Source organism: Lemur catta, chromosome 20 (genome assembly GCF_020740605.2).
Source record: "Lemur catta isolate mLemCat1 chromosome 20, mLemCat1.pri, whole genome shotgun sequence".
In the NCBI taxonomy this organism is placed as follows: Eukaryota; Metazoa; Chordata; class Mammalia; order Primates; family Lemuridae; genus Lemur; species Lemur catta.
In genome coordinates, this window is record NC_059147.1 from 29694870 (window position 1) to 29715867 (window position 20998).

General features: G+C 50.5%; 1 protein-coding gene and 1 long non-coding RNA gene across 3 annotated transcripts; one reads left to right on the forward strand and one right to left on the reverse strand.

Annotated features, from left to right (window-relative positions):
• The first annotated feature begins 604 nt into the window (after window positions 1-604).
• On the forward strand, window positions 605-4417 carry LOC123625266. The gene is made up of 3 exons (XR_006730442.1): window positions 605-869; window positions 1183-1290; window positions 4214-4417. It is a non-coding gene; the product is annotated as an uncharacterized LOC123625266 (long non-coding RNA).
• On the reverse strand, window positions 3472-20883 carry USB1 (U6 snRNA biogenesis phosphodiesterase 1). Of its 2 annotated transcripts, XM_045533607.1 has the most exons (7): window positions 20190-20879; window positions 19164-19330; window positions 13323-13506; window positions 9394-9447; window positions 6975-7080; window positions 5660-5743; window positions 3472-4595 (listed from the first exon to the last, which is right to left on the reverse strand). In XM_045533607.1, the coding sequence occupies exons 1-7, from the start codon at window positions 20285-20287 to the stop codon at window positions 4491-4493; spliced, it is 798 nt and encodes a 265-aa protein (XP_045389563.1). In that variant the 5' UTR covers window positions 20288-20879; the 3' UTR covers window positions 3472-4490. The 2 variants fall into 2 exon arrangements, with proteins under 2 accessions (XP_045389563.1, XP_045389565.1); XM_045533609.1 differs by lacking the exon at window positions 5660-5743 and having other exon boundaries at window positions 20190-20883.
• Window positions 20884-20998: the final 115 nt, after the last annotated feature.

Genomic DNA, 20998 nt, shown 5'->3' on the forward strand with positions numbered 1-20998 from the left:
GGTGACCTCCGGCGCGACTCCCCGCGGAGGGAGGCGGCGAGGGAGGCGTGGCCTCCCTGAGGGGGAGGAGCGGAGACGACTCCTTCCACCTGGCGCGCTGGGGGATACTGAGGCAGAGGCGGGCGGGAGGGAGGTCTTGGAGGAGGGACCCAAGTGTCCTGTTTTAGGCTAAAAAGGACAAATCTGGAAATTTGTCGGCCCGACCCGTCTTTTCAAAACCCTGAAGGCGTCTCTGGCCCGTCGGAAACTTTCCTCAGTCGCAGAGTGAGGGCTCGGGCGCCCCGAGGCTGCCGCGGGCGGCGGGAGCTCAGGCTCGGGAGGGTCGCGGTTCGAGTCCCGCGTCTGCGCCCTGGCGGCGGCTCAGACGTGGGCGAGTTAATCTTTCTGAGCCTCCGAGTCAATACCTAAAACGCGGGGCGAAGCGCTGGGCTGGGGGGTAGGTAAGGCTCCCCAACCCTGGTTCCTGGCCTGGCGCAAAGTAGGCGTCCAAGCGCTTGGGCCACCGGTTCGTGGCGGAGCCTCCCGCGAAGTTTAACGTGCTGGGTTCAGTGCTGGGGCGGAAGCCGCTCGAGGGGGCGTCGGTGGGGGCGCCGGGGCCCGGGTCGCAGGTCCGCCGAGCCCGCGCGTCCGGGCCCAGGGCAGCCCTGGCGCGGGGGACGGCGGAGGGCGGGGACGGGCGCTTTCCCCACCCGGGGGCGCCCTCCCCGAGCAGGCCCTCCGGTCGCCCAGCCGGCCTCGCCTCCGAAATCGGGTCTCGGAGCTGGCGGAGCGCCTTTGAGCCCACCTGCCGCGGGGAGACAGGCCCGGGGACGGTCCCTGGCGCCTGGCGGAGCTTCCTGGGGGAAAAGAAGTCGGAGTTTGGAGAAAAGGTGGGTCACCTTCACCCACTTCCACGGACTGACTTCCCCGTGGGGGCTTCTCACCTGGGAGATGGGTTTCTAAATTCTCCGCTGTGAAATTTGCTTTCGGGAAATGTGCAGCGGTCTTCAGAAACGGACGGCAGGGTCGTCCCTGCTGAATGACCGCGTCGCATTCTTTCACAGTGTCTATTCCCAATCAGCTAATTTTGAACAAAGTTTGTGTTTATGTGGATACCCAGGAAGGAGAGGAGCCCGGGAACCCCGAGCAACCGTCTTAAAAGCCTGTGGTGGGACAGGCCTGGTGATTGCTTTCTCTCTGCAGATTCCTCTCTTGGGTCAATCTGCCTTAAGAAAATGACATCCCCTGTGACCAGATCTTGGAGCTGCCAGTTACTGGTTCTGGCTGCTCCAGGTACTTCGGGGCTCCAAGGTGAGTTTGTGCATCCACCTGTCACAAGCTGACTGAGTCCCTACCGGGTCTGACCAGTACCCAAGGCCTGGGGGCACCAGGGGGGCCCAGCCGTGTGAACTCCCAACTAGCTTTTACCATTGTCCGCATTTTGCCAGTATTGCTTCATCTATATCCTGACAACCCTCCCCTCCCCCGCCCCACCCCACCCCACCCCAGATTTTTCTCTTGGAGTCTTTTGAATTAAAAACTAGACATGGCGTTTCAGAGCAGTTTCACTTTGGGACTCTGTTGTGGTGGGAGGGGTTGTACACAAAGCTCTGGATTGGAAGCCAGGTCACTGGGTTCTTGGCCCAGCACAAATTATTCACAGGGGAACCTGGAGCAAGTTATTGCCTCTTTCGGTTTGTTTCCCTATTTGCAAAAGGAGCATTCAGAGTCAGGTAGTAGCAAGGTCTCTTGTTCAGTGAAGGAAAGTCGCTGTGGGCTGGAGCTAGGCCCGGGGCCACCCCCTCCCCCAGCTGCCCCTCCAGGGCCCCCGCAGTCAGGCGGTGCACCAGACACACCATCAAAGGTGAGGCAGGCCTTGGGACTGCTGGTGCCAAGACAAGGGAAGAATAAACAAGCAAGCCAAGGTAATTTCCCTCTCCCTTAGAAACAAAGCTGGGGTGGTCTGGAGAGGCTGGAGAGTGCCAGGTGGAAATCGGCCAAATTGGCTGTGAGATGATCATTTCCCTGCCCTGCGGGGAACATCTGAGGACACTGAGGCCAGATGTGTTGATTCTGTACTCTCCCTGGTGTGATAAAATCCCCATCAAGAGCATTTCTTTGCACGCCAGCCTGCCTGGGGGGGACCCCGGCCTGCCCCAGTCTTCCCTCCGGCTTTCTCAGAGCACATCTCCTCTTATGGAAGAGCCCTGGCTGCTTCTGCACTGTCGGCGGGCGCACTCGCTGGACCGCTGTGCTCCAGAGGCACAATGTCTGGGTGCCCGCCAAGCCTGGCTGCCCGGCCTCCTTGGGCCCAGCCTGCTGCCCCCTCCCCCTCCGCGAATCTCCTACTTCCCCCATTGCCACCTTCCATTCTCCACTGAAGAGCCAGTTATTGATCTTGGCCCATTTCTCAAAGTTGCTGCACTCTAATTCCATCCTCAGCACAGACGGACTCCCTGAGCCACATCCTCCCCCAGGGGAAAGGCCCAGTCTTGTCTTCCCGGCCTTGTTAATGGAGGCCCTACATCACGCCGTCCCCTCCCCCTTCAAGAAGAGCCAGTGCCCAAATGTTGGGGAGTGCGAAGCTGGGATGGGGAGTCTTCTCTGTGCACCCTGCCTGCTCCCCTATTGTGAGCATCCAAAGGACCAGACCCAGCTGGATTGACCCAAGTGCCCAGGTCAGGGCTTGGCACAGAGCAGGTGTCAGTTAAGTGCAGGCTGCACGGCCAGAGCTGCCATGTTGCCTGCAAGCCAGAGAGCATGCCTGGCTTCCTCTCCTTCCCCAGAAGAGCCAACATACTGACCAGTCCCAGTCAGCAGATCGATGCAGTGAGGGTGGGGGAACAAGACACAGGCTGTGATTTCCTGGGTTTTCCAGTGCAGTGACTGGGAGCCTGGTCCAGGAAGGGCAGAGTTGAAGGGGGCATCATGGGAGCCAGAGCGACAGGCCCCCGAGAGCCTGCCTGCCCAGAGACCAGGCCTGACCAGGAGGCAGTGTGCCAGGGGTGCCCCGGAGCTGCACTGAGGCGTGGGCTGAGTCAGGCTGTTACTTCTGATTTCTCACGTGACCCCAAGAAGTAACATCGCCTGTTCTTCCATAAAAGCGTAATCTTCCTTCCTACCCTGTTTAATTTTCAGCGGGGTTATTAGGAGGGATAGAAGAGAAGGTCCTAGGAAGCCCTTAGTAAGTGGCATAGCAGCACAAGGTCTAAATGTCTATGCCTACACTGGTGAGCAGTGGGGTGGTGACCCCTGCCACATGCCAAGCCCTGGGCCAGATGCCGTATGTGTGACCTCTGGGTGCGGGCCTGCCAGGCAGGTGACCCCGCCCTCATTTTACCAAGACATCATTAATGTCTCTCGAGGCCCCCTTAGAGGTCACAGCAGAGATTCCTAAGAGTCCTCCTAAACTGCGAAGCACAGCCAGAGAGGCTGGGGGAAGAGGAAAGTTATTTTCCAGTGTGTTGAATACACGCAGTCCAAAACAAGATCCAAAATAAAAAATGCAATTTTTATTCGGTGAACATAATCTAAAACTATAACATAGAAAGATTTATTCATCCATCACCAGCAATCCAGATGACAACTGGAGAGGACGGGGGCTTCACCCTGAAGAGGGCTTGATCAAAAAATAAAAATCCTGTACATCCCCCCGGGCCCACCTCCGTGGTCCCCCTCAGAGTGCCCGCAGGCCACAGCAGGCAGGACGAGGCAACAGGGGGAGAAGTTTGGCTGGGGGAAGGGCCCTCTCTGCCTCTTTGGGCAAGCTGACCGGGAAGCGGGAAGCCAGAGGTCACTGTGCGTTGGAGGCCTGGCTTTTGGCCACCGGCCCGGCCAAAATGAAACATCTGCTCAAGTCTCCCCAGGCACCTGGCTGGGGGCGAGTGGGAGGAAGGAATGGAGAAAACTGGTGCTGAACCACAAATTAGCACCCTGTACCTTGGCCCTGAAATGGCCTCTGCTGGCACAGGATGGGGGTGAGATTAAAAGTAAATAAATAAATGCGACATGCGTCAAGGAAGGAGAGTGACAGACCCACTGAAGCACTCTATGTCCTGGCTTGACCAGGGATGAACCAGGGCATGATGAGGCCAATGGCATCAAAATGCAAACTGTGAAGTGGGGGCAGGGGGGAGGGCGGGGAGGGGCTGTTCATTAGAGGGACTACAGTGGAGATTCTGGCTGAGTGTGGGTGGGCTCACCGGTGACCCCAATATTTTTTTTTTTTTTGCAGAAACACCATAGAGCAAGGATTAAGATGCCCAGGCTGCCCTCTACTGGCAATTTGTAGGAATGACCACAACACAGCCGCTCTCAACCTGCAACCCAAAAGGGCCGGGACGAAGAGAGGAGCCCCTAGGGAGGATGAGGAGTGGCTATACCTCCTGCCAGGCTGAAGGCAGGGCTGGGGCCTCCTAGCGGGAGGCTAGAAGCATCCCAGGCGGTTCTAGCCAGCTTCTCCACCTCTGCCTGGCCTGCAGAGGGGCCTGGGATAGGCATGCGTCTGGTGCTCACTTCAAAGGCATGGAGAAGAACTTGTTCCCAGACTTGCAGCGGACATGCTCAGTGTGCACACGCAGCAGCAGCTCGGCATCTTCAAACTCATCCACGATTTCCTTAAACCAGCAGCCGGGAGAGGACAGGCACGTTAAAGAAAATCTCGGACCCAGAGGGCACTGCAAACAAAACCAGCCTGCCCGACTCCTTCAGAGGTGGAGGGACCCGAGGGCTATGCAGGCTCCAGGCTCTGCATTAGTCATCTCGTCTCATCACTTCTGTAATCTTGTGAGGTCAGTCCTGTCATTTCAGCTTTACAGATGAGCACACGGATGCTCAGAGCCCTGGGTTACAGAAGCCAATAAAAGCAGGAGTGGGAGCCAGGTCTGCTGGGGCCAGAAACCAGAGCTCTTTGCCACCTCTGGCGTCATCAGGCCGAGAGCGAGGTGGCTTCCTGAAGGCAGTCCACGGGCTGTGTTCAGCCTGCACATGTTGTGTTTGGCTTACATGGTTTTTAAAAATCCAAATTAGTTTGCCAACATTTGAAAATTGGGAGATTACACATAAAAATCTGTATTTCCAGCTTCTCTTGAAAAACAGAAGTGGTAGCAATACTAGGCCCACATTCCTGAATGGCCAAACTCCCTGCCGGCTCCCCTACCGCAGGCCGGTGCAGTACACTGTTCTCCTCCAAGGGCACAGATGGGAAAGTGAAACATTTCACCTACTTATCAAAATATGATAGGCTCCGAGGGCTGGATGTTCCTTATACCTAGTACATTTCACTCATTTCCAGTATCTGCCAGACCCAACCCTCTGACCTCTGGGTGGGAGGTGAGGACTTCAGGGGAAGCCTGCAGCCTGCTCACAGATCAGTGTTCTAGGGCAGTGCTTCTCAAATTTTAATGTGCACATACCTCCCTAGAGATCTGGTTAAAATGCAATTCTGACTTCTTTGGTCTGGGGTGGACCAAATAGTCTGCATTGCTAATAAGCTCCCAGGTGATACGGAGGCTGCTGGCCTGGGGACCACAGCTTGAGTAGCAAGGTAAGGTGTTAGGGTCTCCTGCCATGTCATTTGTTTCCCAGGAATTTGGGTTTGGATGCCCAATCCTCCCCCTCCCAACATCCATCCCATCATTCCTGGAGTTCAGCGCCCTCTGTTCCCACCCTGGGCATTCACCTGTAGCTCCCGCAGGCACTGCCCTTCCAGCTGGAGACGCGTGTCACCCACACACCAGGCCAGGCTGATGTGGAACGAAGGGTCCTGGGAAGGAAAGGCAGGGAGGCAGGCAGTCCCTTGGCTGCCCCAGCAGGCCCCGCCATCAGAGCAGGTCTGTGACAGAGCTGCCGTGGTATCCCTGTGGATCGCTGGCCTGCCGTGTGGGAGACTAGACCCTCGGTGTTGATCCCAAGCACCCTCCACCGACAGACAAAATAGTCTAGGGTTGGTCCCTGCTACAGAATTTGGGCTTCCCCCAAATTCATGAAGCCCTAACCCCTAATGTGATAGTATTTAGTGATGGGGCCTTTGGGAGATAATTAGGGTTAGATGAGGTTGTGAGGGTGGGGTCCTCATGATCAGATTAGTGCCCTTATAAGAAAACCAGAGAGCCTGTGCACTCCAATCTCTCTCTATCTCTCTCCTCTACCACCATGTGAGGCCACACCTCGAAGGCTGCTGTCTATAAGCCCTCACCAGAAACCAACCATGCTGTCATTTTGATCTTGGACTTCTAGCCACCAGAACTGTGCAAAACTAAATTTCTGTTGTCGAGGCCACCCAGACATGGGTATGGTATTCTGCTGTGGCAGCTGAACTAAGACAGTCCTGTTCTCACAGGCTTTCCTTAAAATTATCATAGAGAGAATCTTTAAATCTGGGGACGTGAAAGAAAATCCAGGCTCTTATTCTATTTTCTGGTCTAGGACATTCCAGTAGATGCCATACTTTTCAGATGAAATGAACAAAACCCCAAATGTCTAAAATTTTGAGGAAACAATAGTTATGTCCATTCAAATTCATACTTATATACCTCAACATGGTTTTAAAAAATATATCAAATAAAACTAATGGCCCTTTCAAACCTTGATAGTCCTCTTAGAGTCCAGGTACCTTTGGAGGGCACTGGGCAAGATGCAGGAAGGCGTGGGAAGCTAGAATCCCTCCTCCTGGAGCATCTATTTTTTTGACAACTACTCCTTACAAACATAGAAACAAACATGGATACATCATGGAGTAGAAGGTACAAGTCTCAAGCATGTGTAAGATAGAACACAAGATTTCTAAGGAATGTCGGACTTTTGGGCTGCATCTGACCACACCTCAGAGTCCTCACCTCCCAGGGACGTGTGTCCTTCGAAGGCTGGCATAGGGGACACCCCACACAGGAAAGTGCTGAAGGCTCTTTGCTTCGCCTCTCATGAGGGCTGCTTTAAGGATGGTTTTATCCCAGTTACAGATGGGCCCAGGGAGAGGCAGCAGCCCTGTGCGTTACCTGGTAGAAAGTGGTAAGGCAGAACTCCTCCATGACTCTGTCCACCTCTGAAACCAGGTCCAGGAACTGGGCATGCCCTGAGGTGACCTCAAGCCCAACAAAGGTCCTGGGAAGAGGAAGAAGTGGTGACAACATGGACATGAGATGCAGCCTGTGAGAACACCAACGTCCGAGCTGTGGCAGAGGACGTGCCGGAGGCCTGGGCCGTGAGTCCCACCCCATCTCCCATCTCCCTCGTGGGCTCCCTTTCCTGCCCCACGAGCCGACCCACCCAGTCCTCCTCTGCCTTTACACTTTCCTTCCCCACTTCTAACACACACCTTTCCTCCCTCCCTGCCACTGCCACGTCTACAAACCCAGAAGTTTCTGTGTCCCTGCTCTGTCCTTATCGATGCCTCTTCTCAAGGACTGTGCTTTCTGCTTCTGCTACCCCACCCTATAAGCACTCAGACACGTGCTCTCATCTTTAAAAACCTCCCCGAGCCCCTGTCTTTAGCCAGCCCCCACCCTGTTCTCAGCAAAACTTCTCAAAAGATGATTTGTGGCCTCTGCCGTCTCGACTTCCTCACCTCCCATCATCAGCCCGCTTTGCTGGAAGTGCCCCCGTCAAAGTTGCCATGATCTCCACGAAACCTAGTCCAACAGACACTTCTCTAGCTGCATATCAGCCGCTCGGCAGTGCCTGACATAGTTGACTCTTCCTTCCTTGAAGCCCTTTTCTCTCTTGGCTTCCAAGACACCACACACTACGCAGTCCTGGTTCCATCTTACCTCTGGCTTCCTGGTTCGGTCTCCCCTGCCACCCTCTCGTCTCTCCAGCCTCCCAGCCCAGGGGGGCTGCAGAGCTGATTCCTCGGCCCTCTGGTCTTCCCCCTCTGCACTCGCCAGCGGCCGACCTCACCCAGGCCCACGTCACCACACAGGCCAGTGACACCCACATTTCTACCTCCAGCTGGCCCCTCTCCTGGATACCCAACTGCATATGTGACATTTCCACCTGGGGGTCTAATGGGCAGCAAAACCTAACAGGCACAAAAAAACAGGGGCAAAGCAGAACTTTTGATTTTCATCCCACCCGTGTTCCTATCACAGAAAACGGGGCCAGTTGTTCAAACCCCAAACCCAAGAATCGACTTTAATTCTTCCCCTTACTTCACTCAAATCCGACCCACTGGTGATTCCGGTTGACTCTGCCTGCAGTGCATCTCAAATGTGTCCACTTCTTGGCTCTTCCACTGCTATCACCCTAAGCCAGGCCACCCACGGGTCCCTCTCCCGGACGACACCTGCCTCCTCTCTGGTGTCCCTGCATCTAGCCTTGCTGCCTTGTATCTTTTCTCCAGACTCTGTGGCCACAGACATAGACACAGTCTAGGCCAGACTGACATTTACAAACGTAAGTGAGATCATGCCTCTCCTCTGTTCCGATCCCTCCAACGGCTTCCACTGCACTGAAAATCCAAACTCCTTGCTTGGCCTTGAAGGCGCTGCCTGAGCTAACCCCGCCCAACTCGTCTCCCACCACTGTCCCGGGTGCCCCCGGGTTCCACCTCACTGGCGTCCTCAAACATGCCGGTTCTTCCCTGCCTCGGAGTCGCTTTGCCTGCTGTGTCCTCTGCTTGAAGCTCTTGCGGCAAAGCTCTTCCCAAGGCTGGCTCCTTCTCATCCTCGGGTCACCATCGAGTGCCATCTCCCTGGACACTTCCCTGGCACCCTCCTTTTCGCCTGCTCCTGATTATTGATCGTATCACACTATAGTTATTAACATTCTCATCTACTTATTGTCTGTCTCTCCTGCAGCCGGAGCTGTGTCTGCCTTTCACTGTTTAATCTATAGCACACGGCAAGTGCCCGGCACGTGTGCGTGGGTGCTCACAAACTTGTGCAGCATGGAACGAATGAGCGAATGAGCCCTCCTTTCAGAAGTGAAGTGGATCAGACAGGGAGGCTCGCTTTGAAGTCTTGATAATAATAATTTCTTCTTATGTTCATCTAACACTTTAGTACTTTTAACTTTTCAAAGCCCCCTCTGAGCTCATTTGCACCTCACAGCTGCCCAGTGATGGCTGAATCAAGGCGGGGTGTGTGTCGGTGTGGAAATGGCAGGTCACAGAGGGGAAGGGACAGGCCACATGTCGCAACTGGGGACGGAGCTGGACAGGGACAGGTTTTCTGACTCTCACAGGCTTTTTTCACTAAACCAAGATGGTTTTCTCAACTTCTGCACCTCCCCTCCCTCCTTCCCCAGTTATTTTTCTTAACGAAAGGTTCAGATTTGGGAACTTCCATCTTCGTAGTCAGAGTTGGTTAAAAACAAACAAAAAGGTGGGGGACAAACAAGCCCAGAAGCAAAGCACCCTCTCGATCTTTGCACCAAAGAATCTCCTTCAGGCAGTGACTGGGGTCGGGGGGAACTCACCTGGTTTTTTCTTGATTGGTATAAATCTTTACCCGGTTGGCAGTAAAGAAGAATCTGAAATTTAGAAGAAGACAGACAATAGTTCAGAAAGAATAATAAGGAAAAAAAAGCCAAAAAAAGTTTATGTTAAAAATAGCCCTTTGAAAATATAATTAGCTCATTTTACACTTAATATTGACACCCCATTATAGAGGAGGTAGATTGAACCCAGTCCAAGTGACACATAGCAGCTTCATCCAGATGCTAGCAAAAATTTCACGCTGCTAATAGCCATTCATTCCAATGAACAATTTGAGACCATCTCAACTTTACTGATGGGAACTGAGTCTTATTCATTAGGTAGGTGATAACAGATCATTTAAAGGCCAATTTTTTTTTTAAGCGTGAAATGAAGTTTATTGAGGAAGGGCAAGATGGGTTTACAGAGCAAGAGCAAGATGCATTCACCACAGACGACAAACGGACCCCTCTGTCATAACGAAAGAGCAGGGCCAATTTGGTTCTTGCAGGTTAAAAAAAGACAACTCCCATTTAGTCTAAGCAATAATGAGAACATGTCCTGTGTGCCGGGGGCTGAGCTAAACCTTTGTGCACATCAGCCTGTGGAATCCTCTGTAAGGCAGGCACTGTAACTGTGCCCATTTTACAGACTAGGAAACTGAAGCTTGGTGAAGGTGAGTTTAGTGCACCAGGATTTGAACCTCAGTCTGCCTGATTTCCACGTCCCTTCTCTCACCTCTGACCCTTTAGTGAGGGGAGGTGGGTCTCTGTTGGTGTGAAATCAAGACAGAAACCCCACCCAGCCACCCCTCAGATCAGTAACACAGAGACCAGTGAGGTTCAACTAGGTTAAGTGCTTTGACTATGGCTGGTTCTGGCTGAGTTCTGTGAGACAGTAGAGATCTCAGAGGGACAGACTGACGTCCTGCTACTCATGGGCCAACTTGGCAAGTCCCATCACAGGTAAAGATCATTTTACATCTCCCAGGCCAAGGGTCTCACCCCAATCTGAGGGAGCACGATACACCAGCATGCTGGGTAGAGTCTTACAACTTTTCCAAGGACAGAAAGTCAGTCAGTCAACTTTCTGCTTCCATAGACAGCCTTCAACCTCCTAATGCATCAGTTTTGGGGAAATTGTAAGGGATAATAGAACCACCACGAGTTTGGAGCGTAGATTTTTGAAAGAGTTCTGCAAAGTATCTACCAAAAATCCTAGTATGGACACTGGATGTTCGTGCCCACCCAACACCCCTTCTCCTGTTACCCTTGTGTGGGAGGGCTGCTCCCCAACCTACGCCAGAGGCGGGCCCCTGACCCAGGCCTGGCCATTCAGAGCACGGCACTTCCTCAGTCTCAGCGACAGAGTCGGGGGTGCACTGCCCACTCTTGGTCATCTTAAGCTCAACCAGACAATCGAACTTGAAGAGACCACACCTGGCCTGGCTTCCCTGAGGACACGGGGCAGGAAACGCTGTGTGCCAGCAGGGCAACATGAGATCTATCTCTGCAGAGATGGCCAGGTGCTGTTCTCTGGCCTCCCAGTGAGCAAGGGAACAGCCACGTATACACCCCACTGGGACCTCTAGCGATGGCCCTTGGGCAAAGTCTCTAGAGGTACCAGTGAGGTACTTGCCCAGTGAAAGAACCACTGCATTCAGGGAAGCCCAAAGCCATGGCTTCCCACCAGGGGCCTCGTTCACTCAGGCTTCCCAGTCCAGATGCCAGGCACCAGTCGGTCGTTTCCACAAAAGTAACACAGCTGACACCTTTATCTAGGGCTCAGAGCTTCAGCAGGATAAGGGAAGCGCTCTCATATAGAAGAGGAAAGGGTTTGTGAACTCTTCACTCACAAAGGGAGAGCACGTAAGCTGAGTCAGACCACTCTGTCATCCCGTGACTTATGCTGAAGCCAGTTAGAAGAGAGGGCTGTCTTTCCAGGCTGGTAGACCATCAGCCTGGAGATGCTGGTGGCCTCCTCTGTCACTATGAGAATGACGCCACCACAGCGGGATAGAGCTGAGATGGTGAGAGTCAGGTGCCATCTGACATCTTCTGGTCACCTTGATCCACTCACGGTGAAGCCAGTGCAACCTCTGAACTTGTCAGTGACACCAGCCTATAAATTCTCTTTTAGTTTAAGCCACGTTGAGTTGGGTTTCTGGTACCTGTTGTCCAGACAGTCCTGGTAACATACATGTGGCTCAGTAAGTTTGAGAGTGACAATCAAAAAAGGAAGGAGGGCTGGACTAGGTTGAAAGATGAGTTTTAGTCTGAATCTCTGGCTAATTGACTGGGTTGGGATAAATTCTTTCCTCCTCTGGTCTTCAGAAGTGGATTCAACTACATGGGCAGTTTTCCAACTGGACAGAGACATTCTATGGAATTCCAGGCCTCCCGGGCTGTGCGGGTGTGGCTTTGGCTAGAAGGCTTCTGTGCAAGGTTTGAAGATAGGTTCTGCTGATAAAAACAGAGTCAGAAAACTACCACCTGGGGGGCTTCTTGGGCTCCTTCTAGTACCAACATTCAGAGGATCCAGAGGACTCTATTCTCTGGGCCCCCTCATTCCTGCTCAATCACTCAGCATCTGTTTGATGCCTACAATGAGGAGAGACGTGGGAAAAGGCTGTGGGGTAATTCAGGGAGAAGCCACAGTCCTGGCCTGGAGCAGCTTGGGCTCCAGAGGGGAGACAGACACAGGAACCACTGGACATGAGGACGAGTGAACTGAACACTAGGAGGGGGAACAACAGCAGGACCAGAGGATCACTGGGACTGAGGGATTTGGTGGGGGGTGTGGGGGACCCCCGCTGGGAAAGCCTCGATGCAAGAGCAGGGTTTTGATCTGGGCAAGTCTAGCAGTGAAGGCATTTCTGGTAGGAGAAGAGCTATGAAATAGTCCAGGGGAAAAAAGGGCCCTAGGCTGGCAGACAAAACCAGGTGGGGTCCTGTTTTGATCCTTTACCAAGTGCCACTCTGAGGGCACACAGGGTCTCATTTCACCCTCACAAGCCCCGTCTGAGGTAGCCACCACCACCATGACCTGTAGGCAGATGTGAAATAACAAGAAATATGTATATTGGCCTCTGCCCCCAGTTCATGACAGAGATCCTGAAAGCCGTGTAATTTCCTAAGCAGTGGAGGTGCTAGGAGCCTCTTTTGTTCTATTATTTGGTCTTTTACACAGTTCCTGACACAGAGCTCCTAAATCCTTTGGAATTTCCTGGGTGATAGGAACGTCTTTTGTTCTAAGGAGGCAACTCTTGGTGGGCTCCTGGTTGGGGGCTGGTCACCAGAAAGACCAAGCCGTGATCAGAAGCTTGGAACTTACAGGTAATCTAGTAAGTGAATGGTCTGCCCGAGTTCTGTGAGCTGTTCTCGCAAATGATTGAACCTGAGGAGGGGATCATAAGAACGTCTGATTTGTAGCAAAATCAGACAGAGGCTGTGGGTCACCTGGGGACCCGACACTTGCAGCTGGCACCTCAAGTGGAGGGCAGCCTGTGGCACTCGCCTTTAACCTACTAAGTCTTCCCTAACTCTGGGCTGTTAGTGTCTGAGTTGAGTTAAATTGTAGGCTATCCAGTTGGTGTCTGGAGAGTTGGAGAATTGGCTGGTGTGAGAAAAACCCCACACATCTAGTCACAGGAGCGGTGGAAATACCGAGTGAGAGTGTGCAGGAAAATAGCTGGTTTTCCCTGTGTAGCAGGTAAGGGATCGGAGGTGTCAAGGGCTTGCCTGGCGTGCCCAAGGTCACAAAGGATGAGCTATAGAGCAGGCAGCCCCGGAAGATGTTCTGTGTTCTGCCCTTTAGGTTTGGACTGCTTGCTGGGGTAACACACACCCCACACCTACCTGCCCACAGCAGCTCAGAAAAGGAGGAGGAGCCTTGGGGGGGAAGGCACTGAGAGGCAGGGGGAGGCGCTCACCTCTGGAAGGAGGCCATGCGCTCTTTCAGAGCCTGCACGAAGGGGAGGATCCAGTGGTGGCGCAGAACCACGCTCTGGGACAGGCTGAGGTGGAACGCCTCCATCCTCACCAGCCGGGGCACATAGGTCTGGGCGCGGGCCAGCAGCAGGTCAAGCAGATCCAGGAACTCCTCCTTGGCTTCGTCTGCAGCGGGAGAGGGAAGTGGGTGGGCTGTTCTCTTGGCCAAGGTGTCATGGCGAAATGAAGACGCCCAGCGGGCAGAGAGAGGCCCTTATGACTCTGGGTTTCGGGAAAAAATTACTTGGGGAGCAGCCTATGTCTGTGTATTCCCATGTTTTACCATGTATTTCTGGGTATAGAAGACACAAATGCTCATTATAAAAAATTCAAGTAAATGAGAAATATGCAGGGGACTTCTAGTTTCTGGTCCAGCATGTAAGAAACTTGGAAGTCGCCACCTCCTCGTCCTAACAACATACTGAAAAAGCAACTATTCTTAGCTCTATAGGAGAAGTGACGTCACAGGGTCAACTGCTGCCCCCAAATCAGGGAGACCAGCAGGAATATAGAGACTCACAGATTACCAGACCAGTCTGGAAACCCACAGCTATAACCTCTGCAGGAACCAGGGCCATGTGGGGAAACCTGAACTACAATGGACGCATTGCTGGAGACTCAGCATGTACAAATCTGACAGTTAGAAACTCCAGGGATACCCAGTCGGGGGGACTGCTGTACTTCTGTGAGGTTTATCTTCCGGACCTCTACTAGGTTATCATGCTGAGTATCGGGAAAAAACTCCCTTGCGTTTCTGGCAGGGGGAGAGCAAAAGGAACCATTTTGATGTACACAGGAGCATTCTGTTTTTCTTAACAGAAAATAGTTTCTGTCCTTAAATAGGAGAAATGTTTAATCAGAGCCTAACCTGTTGGTGTTTCATTAGACCCTAACTGACATGCAGGAAGTGAAATCCCCAGCTGCAGCCCCCCAGTCCAGATGGGTTCACTGGGGAATTCCACGAAACAGGTAAGGAAGAAATGAAACTCTTTCAGAAGATAGAAGCAGAGAGAATACTTCCTGACGTATTTTATGCGGCCAGCATTACCTTCATACCAAAATCAGACAAAGATACTATAAGAAAAGAAAACTGCAGACCAATATCTTTCATGGCCATAGATGCAACATCTTCAACAAAATATTAGCAAATCAAATTCAATGATATATAAAAAGGATAATGCACCATGACTAAGTGGGATTTATCTCAAGTATGCAAGACTGGCTCAACATTCAAAAATCAACGTATCCATCATATCGATAGGCTAGAGAAGAAAAATCACTTGATCATATAAATAGATGCAGAAAAAATCATTGAACAAAAATCCAATGCCCATTCATGGTAAAAACTCTCAGTAAACTGAGAAGGGAACTTTATCAACTTGATAAAGAATGTCTACAAAAAACCTACAGCTAATGTTATACCATAATGAGAAACTCAAAGCTTTCCCACTAAGATCAGGAATGAGACAAAGATGTCCCTTCTCACCACTGCTTTTCTTTCTTTTTTTTTTTTTAAGAGATGAGTTTTGCTCTGTTGCCCAGGCTAGAGTGCAATGGAACAATCATAGCTCACTGTAGCCTCGAACTCCTGGGCTCGAGTGATCCTACCACCTCAGCCTCCCAAGTAGTCATGCCACTAAGCCTAGGTAATTTAAACAAAAAAATATTTTTTAAGACATCGGGTCTCGCTATATTACCAAGGTTGGTCTTGAACTCCTGGCCTGAAGCAATCCTCCTGCCTTAGCCTCCTGAGTAGTTGGAATTTACAGGTAAGAGCCACTGTGCCTGGAACCACTTTTCAACCTCACACTGGAAGTCCCAGCTAATGCAACAGGATAAGAAAAGGAAACAAAAGGTATACAGATTGGGAAGGAAGAAATTAGACTGTCTTTGTTCATAGATTGTGACATGATTGTGCAGAAAATCTGAAAGAACTGACAAAAAATCTGGAATAAATGATATAGCAAGATTATAGGATAGAAAGTTAATATACAAAAGCCAACTGCTCAGCCGAGTGTGGTGGCTCACACCTGTAATCCTAGCACTCTAGGAGGCCAAGGCAGGAGGATTGCTTCAGGTCAGGAGTTCAATACTAGCCTAAGCAAGAGTGAGATCCCATCTCTACTAAAAATAGAAAAAAATTAGCCAAGCGTGGTAGCATGCATTTTGTAGTCCCAGTTACTTGGGAATCTGACACAGGAGGATCCCTTGAGCCCAGGAATTTGAGGTTGCAGTGAGCTATTATGACACCACTGCACTCTAGCTGGGGCCATAGAGTGAGACTCTGTCTAAATAAATAAATAAATTGATTAAAAAAATCAAAAGCCAACTGCTTTCCTATGTACCAGCAATGAAAAAGTATAATTTGAAATTAAAACATAACACCATTTATATTAGCAGCCCCTGAACTGAAATACTTAGGTATAAATCTAACAAAATATGTACAAGATCTATATAAGGAAAACTACAAAACTCTGATGAAAGAAATTCAAGAAATGCTAACTAAATGGAGAGATATTCCATGTTTATCAATAGGAAGACTCAATATTGTCAAGATGTCAGTTCTTCTCAACTTGACCTATAGATTCAATGCAATCCCAATCAAAATCTCAGCAAGTTATTTTGTGATACCAACAAACTGATAATAAGATTTATACAGAAAGGCAAAAAAACCCAGAATAGCCAATACAATATTGAAGGAGAAGAAAAAAGTTGGAAGACTCACCCAGTCTACCCATCAAGACTTATAAAGCTACAGCAATCAAGAGAATGTGGTATTGGTGAAAGAATAGACAAATAGATGAATGGAACAGAAAGGAGAGCCGAGAAACAGACCCACATAAATACAGTCAACTGATCTTGGACAAAGGAGCAAAGGCAATACAATGTGGAAAAGACAGTCTTTTCAACAAATGGTGCTGGAACGACTGGACATCCATATGCAAAAAAATGAATCTAGACACAGACCTTACACCCTTCACAAAAATTAACTCAAAATGAATCACAGACCTAAATGAAAAAGGCAAAACTATAAAACTTGTAGAAGATAACACAGGAGAAAAATCTACTTGACCTTGGATGTGACAATGACTTCTTAGATATGACACCAAATGCATGATCTATGAAGGAAAGAATTGATAAGCTGGACTTCAATAAAATTAAAAACTTCTGCTTTGTGAAAGACACTGTCATCAAGAGAATGAAAAGACAAGCCACAGACTGGGAGAAACTATTTGCAAAAGACATATCTGATTAAAGAACTGTTATTCGAAAGAACTGTTATACAAAGAACTCCTAAAACTCAACAATAAGAAATCAAACAGCTCAATTAAAAATGGGCCAAAGACCTTAACAGGAACCTCACCAAAGAAGATATACAGATGGCAAAAAGCATGTGAAAAGATGCTCCACATCATATGTCATCAGGGAAATGCAAATTAAGAAACAAGGAGATACCACTACACACCTATCAGAATGACTCAACTCCATAAAACTGATATCACCAAATGCTGACGAGTATGTGGAGCAACAAGAACTCTCATTCGCTGCAGGTGGGAATGCAAAATGATACATACAGCCACTGTTTGTATCAACTGACAGAGACAGTTTGGCAGTTTCTTATAAAACTAAACATACTGTTACCATACAGTTCAGCAATTGTGCTCCTTGGTATTTACTCAAAGGAGCTGAAAACTATACCCACACAGAAACCTGCCTACAGATGTCTACAGCAGCTTTATTCATAATTGCCAAAATTTAGAAGCAACTAAGGTGTTCTTTAGTAGGTACGTGGATAAATAAACTGTGGTACATCCAGGCAATGGACTTTTAGTGCTAAAAATAAATGAGCTTTCAAGCAAGCCATGGTAAGACATGGAGGAACCTTAAATGCATATTACTAAGGAAAGAAACCAATCTGAAAATGCTACGTTCTGTATGATTCCAAATATATATGACATTCTGGAAAAGGAAAAACTATGGAAATGGTAAAAAGATCAATGGTTGCTAAGGGTTAAGGAGAAGGGAGGGATGGGCAGAGCATGAGGATATTTAGGGCAGTGAAACTTCTCTGTATGATGCTATAATGGCGGACGCATGTCTTTTTAAATTTATCCAAACCTGTAGGATGTACAATACGAAGTGTGAACCCTAATGCAAAGTATGGACTCCAGATGATTATGCTATGTCAATGGAGGCCTGTCAATTGCGACAAATGTACCACTCTGGTGGGGGATGTTGACAATGAGAGAGGCTACACATGTGTGAGGGCAGGTGGTATACAGGAAATCTATGTACCTTCTGCTCAATTTTGCTGTGAACCTAATGCTGCTTTAAAAAATGAAGTTTATGAAAACAAAAAAAGTTAAAAAAAATATGCAAAGGCAAAAAGCAGGGGCCCCTGAAATCCTATCACCTAGAGCAGTGGTCTCCAAAGTATTGTGATCATACAGCCCATTAGTAAAATGAGTTTGCACACATACATCCAATAAATATATATTTATAAATTATAAATTCTCTGTAAAATTATGCATGTTATAAAATGTGCACTCTCAAAAAAACAGATATTTTAAAAGATGAGACAAAGAAATGGATTAAAAAGTTCTAATGCTTTTTTCCCATATCCTAATGGATCACCTTGACCTCCTCTCCGCTTCCCCCCGCCGCCAGGGGACATACATCCCACTTTCAAGACCACTAACCTAGAGATAAACATGTGTTGGCACCTATTTCCCCAGCTTCTTCTCAATGCATATACTAATTATATATATTATTTGTTTAAAAAAAATGAGTGCACCATTCAAACTGTTCTGCAACTAGCTTTCTACATGTAACACTCCATGCTGGACATCCTTTCTCTCAGTAGAGGTCAAGCTCATAATGACAGCTCCATAGGAATTCACTAATGAGAAACACTGCATTTCTTTAATCAGTCTCCTATTAATAGATATTTAGCAGGATTCCAATTTTTCACAAAGACAAGGAACACTCCAATGACCACCCTTATATGTTCACATATTATTTGCTTTTTACCAAAGATGCGCTTAGAGCTGCATGGTTAACAGCCTTCTCACACCCCGCATCTTACTCAATTTGCCCAAATGCCCTGGTAAATAGGCAGTGTAGAGATTCTCATTCTCATTCTGCAGATGGGGAAATGAAGGTTCCAAGAGTTTACCTGATCTAACACAAAATAGTAAGAGTCATCACTTACTCTGTGTACTATGCTAAGAATTTGACATAGATTATCTTATTTAATCTTTGCAAAAATCCTAGGAGATAGGTATTACTATTATGCTCACTTTAGAGGTGAGGAAGCTGTGGCTCTGAGAAGTCCGGTAACTTAATAAAGGGCACCCAGAGTAGTGGGCAGAGGTGTGAGGTCTGACTCTGAAGCCTGGGCATTTTCTGCTTGCCACCCGCTCATCAGGGATGGGGTGGGACTTGAACCCAGCACAGCCTGGGCACTCTCAGAAATAAACTGCTAGCTACACCCTGGGATGGCCTTAACATCCTGCCCCAGAACCTCCTTTGACCACCTCCTCATGAGCAGGGAGAACATTATACCTGGGTTAATAAAAAATATTTCAGGCAATGAGTTCAAACTGAAACCAAGGGTATAGAAAAATCCCCAATTCTTGAAACTTGCTCTCTCCCTGCTGAGTCAATATCTTTCCCACCACCAATGTCACAGGTTCCTGGTTTCTTCCTTCTAGTTGGGGCTAGATTCCTCCCTCAAGTGGCACCTACTGGTCTCAGCCACTTGCCTTTCACGCATTACGCACATGGTATGTAGACGTGGGTGGCCCAGTTGCCCCGCTCGTGGGGGAAGGTGCGCACCCGTCCCCCGTGTTTTGCGCTGTCATCTTCAGGCCCCTCCTCGGTGCCAGGGAACATGTTCAGTACACTGTCAGGTACGGGAAACCTCTGACTGGGAGGGGGGCTCTGGCCACTGCAAGAGAAAAAGAAAACTAGAACCTTTATCCTCCTCGAATTCTCTACCTTTGTACATACAACAAAAGTTGTAACCCCCTATGTACTGTGACCCTGAGTGTGTATTTCCTGCCAGATGCTGGAAGCAGCTTCTAGATTAGTCACAAAGCTGTTTCCCCAGTATTGTCTCACTGGGGTCTCCAACAACTCTGGGAGGCAGACCTTAGCAGGGTACATAGTCCCCACGGGGAAACCACTGGACAGACAGCAATGTGTAGTTCAGACATCACATTCCCTAGCTGGACAGGCCTGAGCTGGTGTAGCACTTTCTAGCTGTGTGATCTGAGGCAAGTCATGTCTCCTTTCTGGGCCTCAGATTCCACATTTGTAAAGCATATTTCTACCTGGTAGAGCTATTGTGAGATCAACTGAGATACTGCTTGGAATGCACTCGGGAAAGGTAAGGCCTGGCATTTAAAAACCTAAGCTCCAGGAATTAAGAGACTTCCATGGCTTTGTTCACTGCTGAGTTTCCAGACCCGATCCTTGGCGCTGCGTGGGCGCTCAAGGAATACTGGATGAATGCAAAAGCTCTCATACGCTTTAGCAATTATTATTATTGTAACTGTGTTCCATCGAGGAAACAGACCTAAGATGGCACGGTGATGCGCACCAGGAAAGGGTGGGCCAGCGGCGGAGGCTGGACCCGAACCCGTGTCCTACCTCCCAATCTTGCCCTAGCCAGGTGGGGACACTCTGGGGCTTTGTCCAGGGGCGCCCCTTTTCCTTCCCCGGGAGCTGCCCGGCACCCCCGACCCTCAGGTCCGGTAGGGATCTCGTGCGAATCCGAGCCCTGCCGAGGCTTCCCCGCTCCTCACCGACGGCAGGCCCCAGACCCCGGCCTGGTCTGCACTCCGGCCTCGGATTCATCTTCGGAGCCGCTGCTGCTGTAGCCCACCAGGGGCGCCGCACTCATGGGTCCTCGTCCGAGCCTACGGAGGCGATCCGGCGGCAACCTCACCCGGCACCCGGAGTTCCGCTGCGCCGGAAGTGCCCGCCCAGGGGCGGAGCTAGCACCGCCTCGGGGCGGGGCCAGGAGGGGCGGGACCCAGCAGGACAGCAGCAAAGACTCAGCCCACCCGGTCCCCGCTGCTGGCCGGCTCGGCGCTCGCAGAGTGATGGCTACCTGGAGCCTCCCGGGGCAGCCCCCACCCACAGCCTTCGTGTGCCCGTTTCACAGGTCGCTCTGTCCCCTCACCTCTGCTGCTCTGTCTGCAGCCACCCAGAACCAGATTTCCCAGACTCGACGGTCCCCGGGTCAGCGCACTAGACCCAGCAGGCATCCCTGCCCTCCGAGCTCCAGGATCAGAGGTCCCCGAGCCCCCTCCTCAAACTGGCCCAAAGTCCGAGCCTTGGGGGCCCCTCCTCCTGGAGCCAAGCGGAGCAGTTAGAGGCGGGTCGATTCCAGAAGACCAGAGGATCTGGGAGCCTCTTCCCTGGGGTGCAGAGTCGGGCCGAGGGCGGACCCCGGGAGCCCCCTCCCCTAAGGCCGAGCTGGTGATCGGGAGCAGAGCGCCCTCTCAAGGTTAGCCGAGGCTCCCGGGCCCGGCGACTCGAGACCGCCCCGAGCACCCGGCGTGTCCGACCGGGCCGGGCCGCGGGGTCCCCGGCAGGGGGCGGCCTCGGT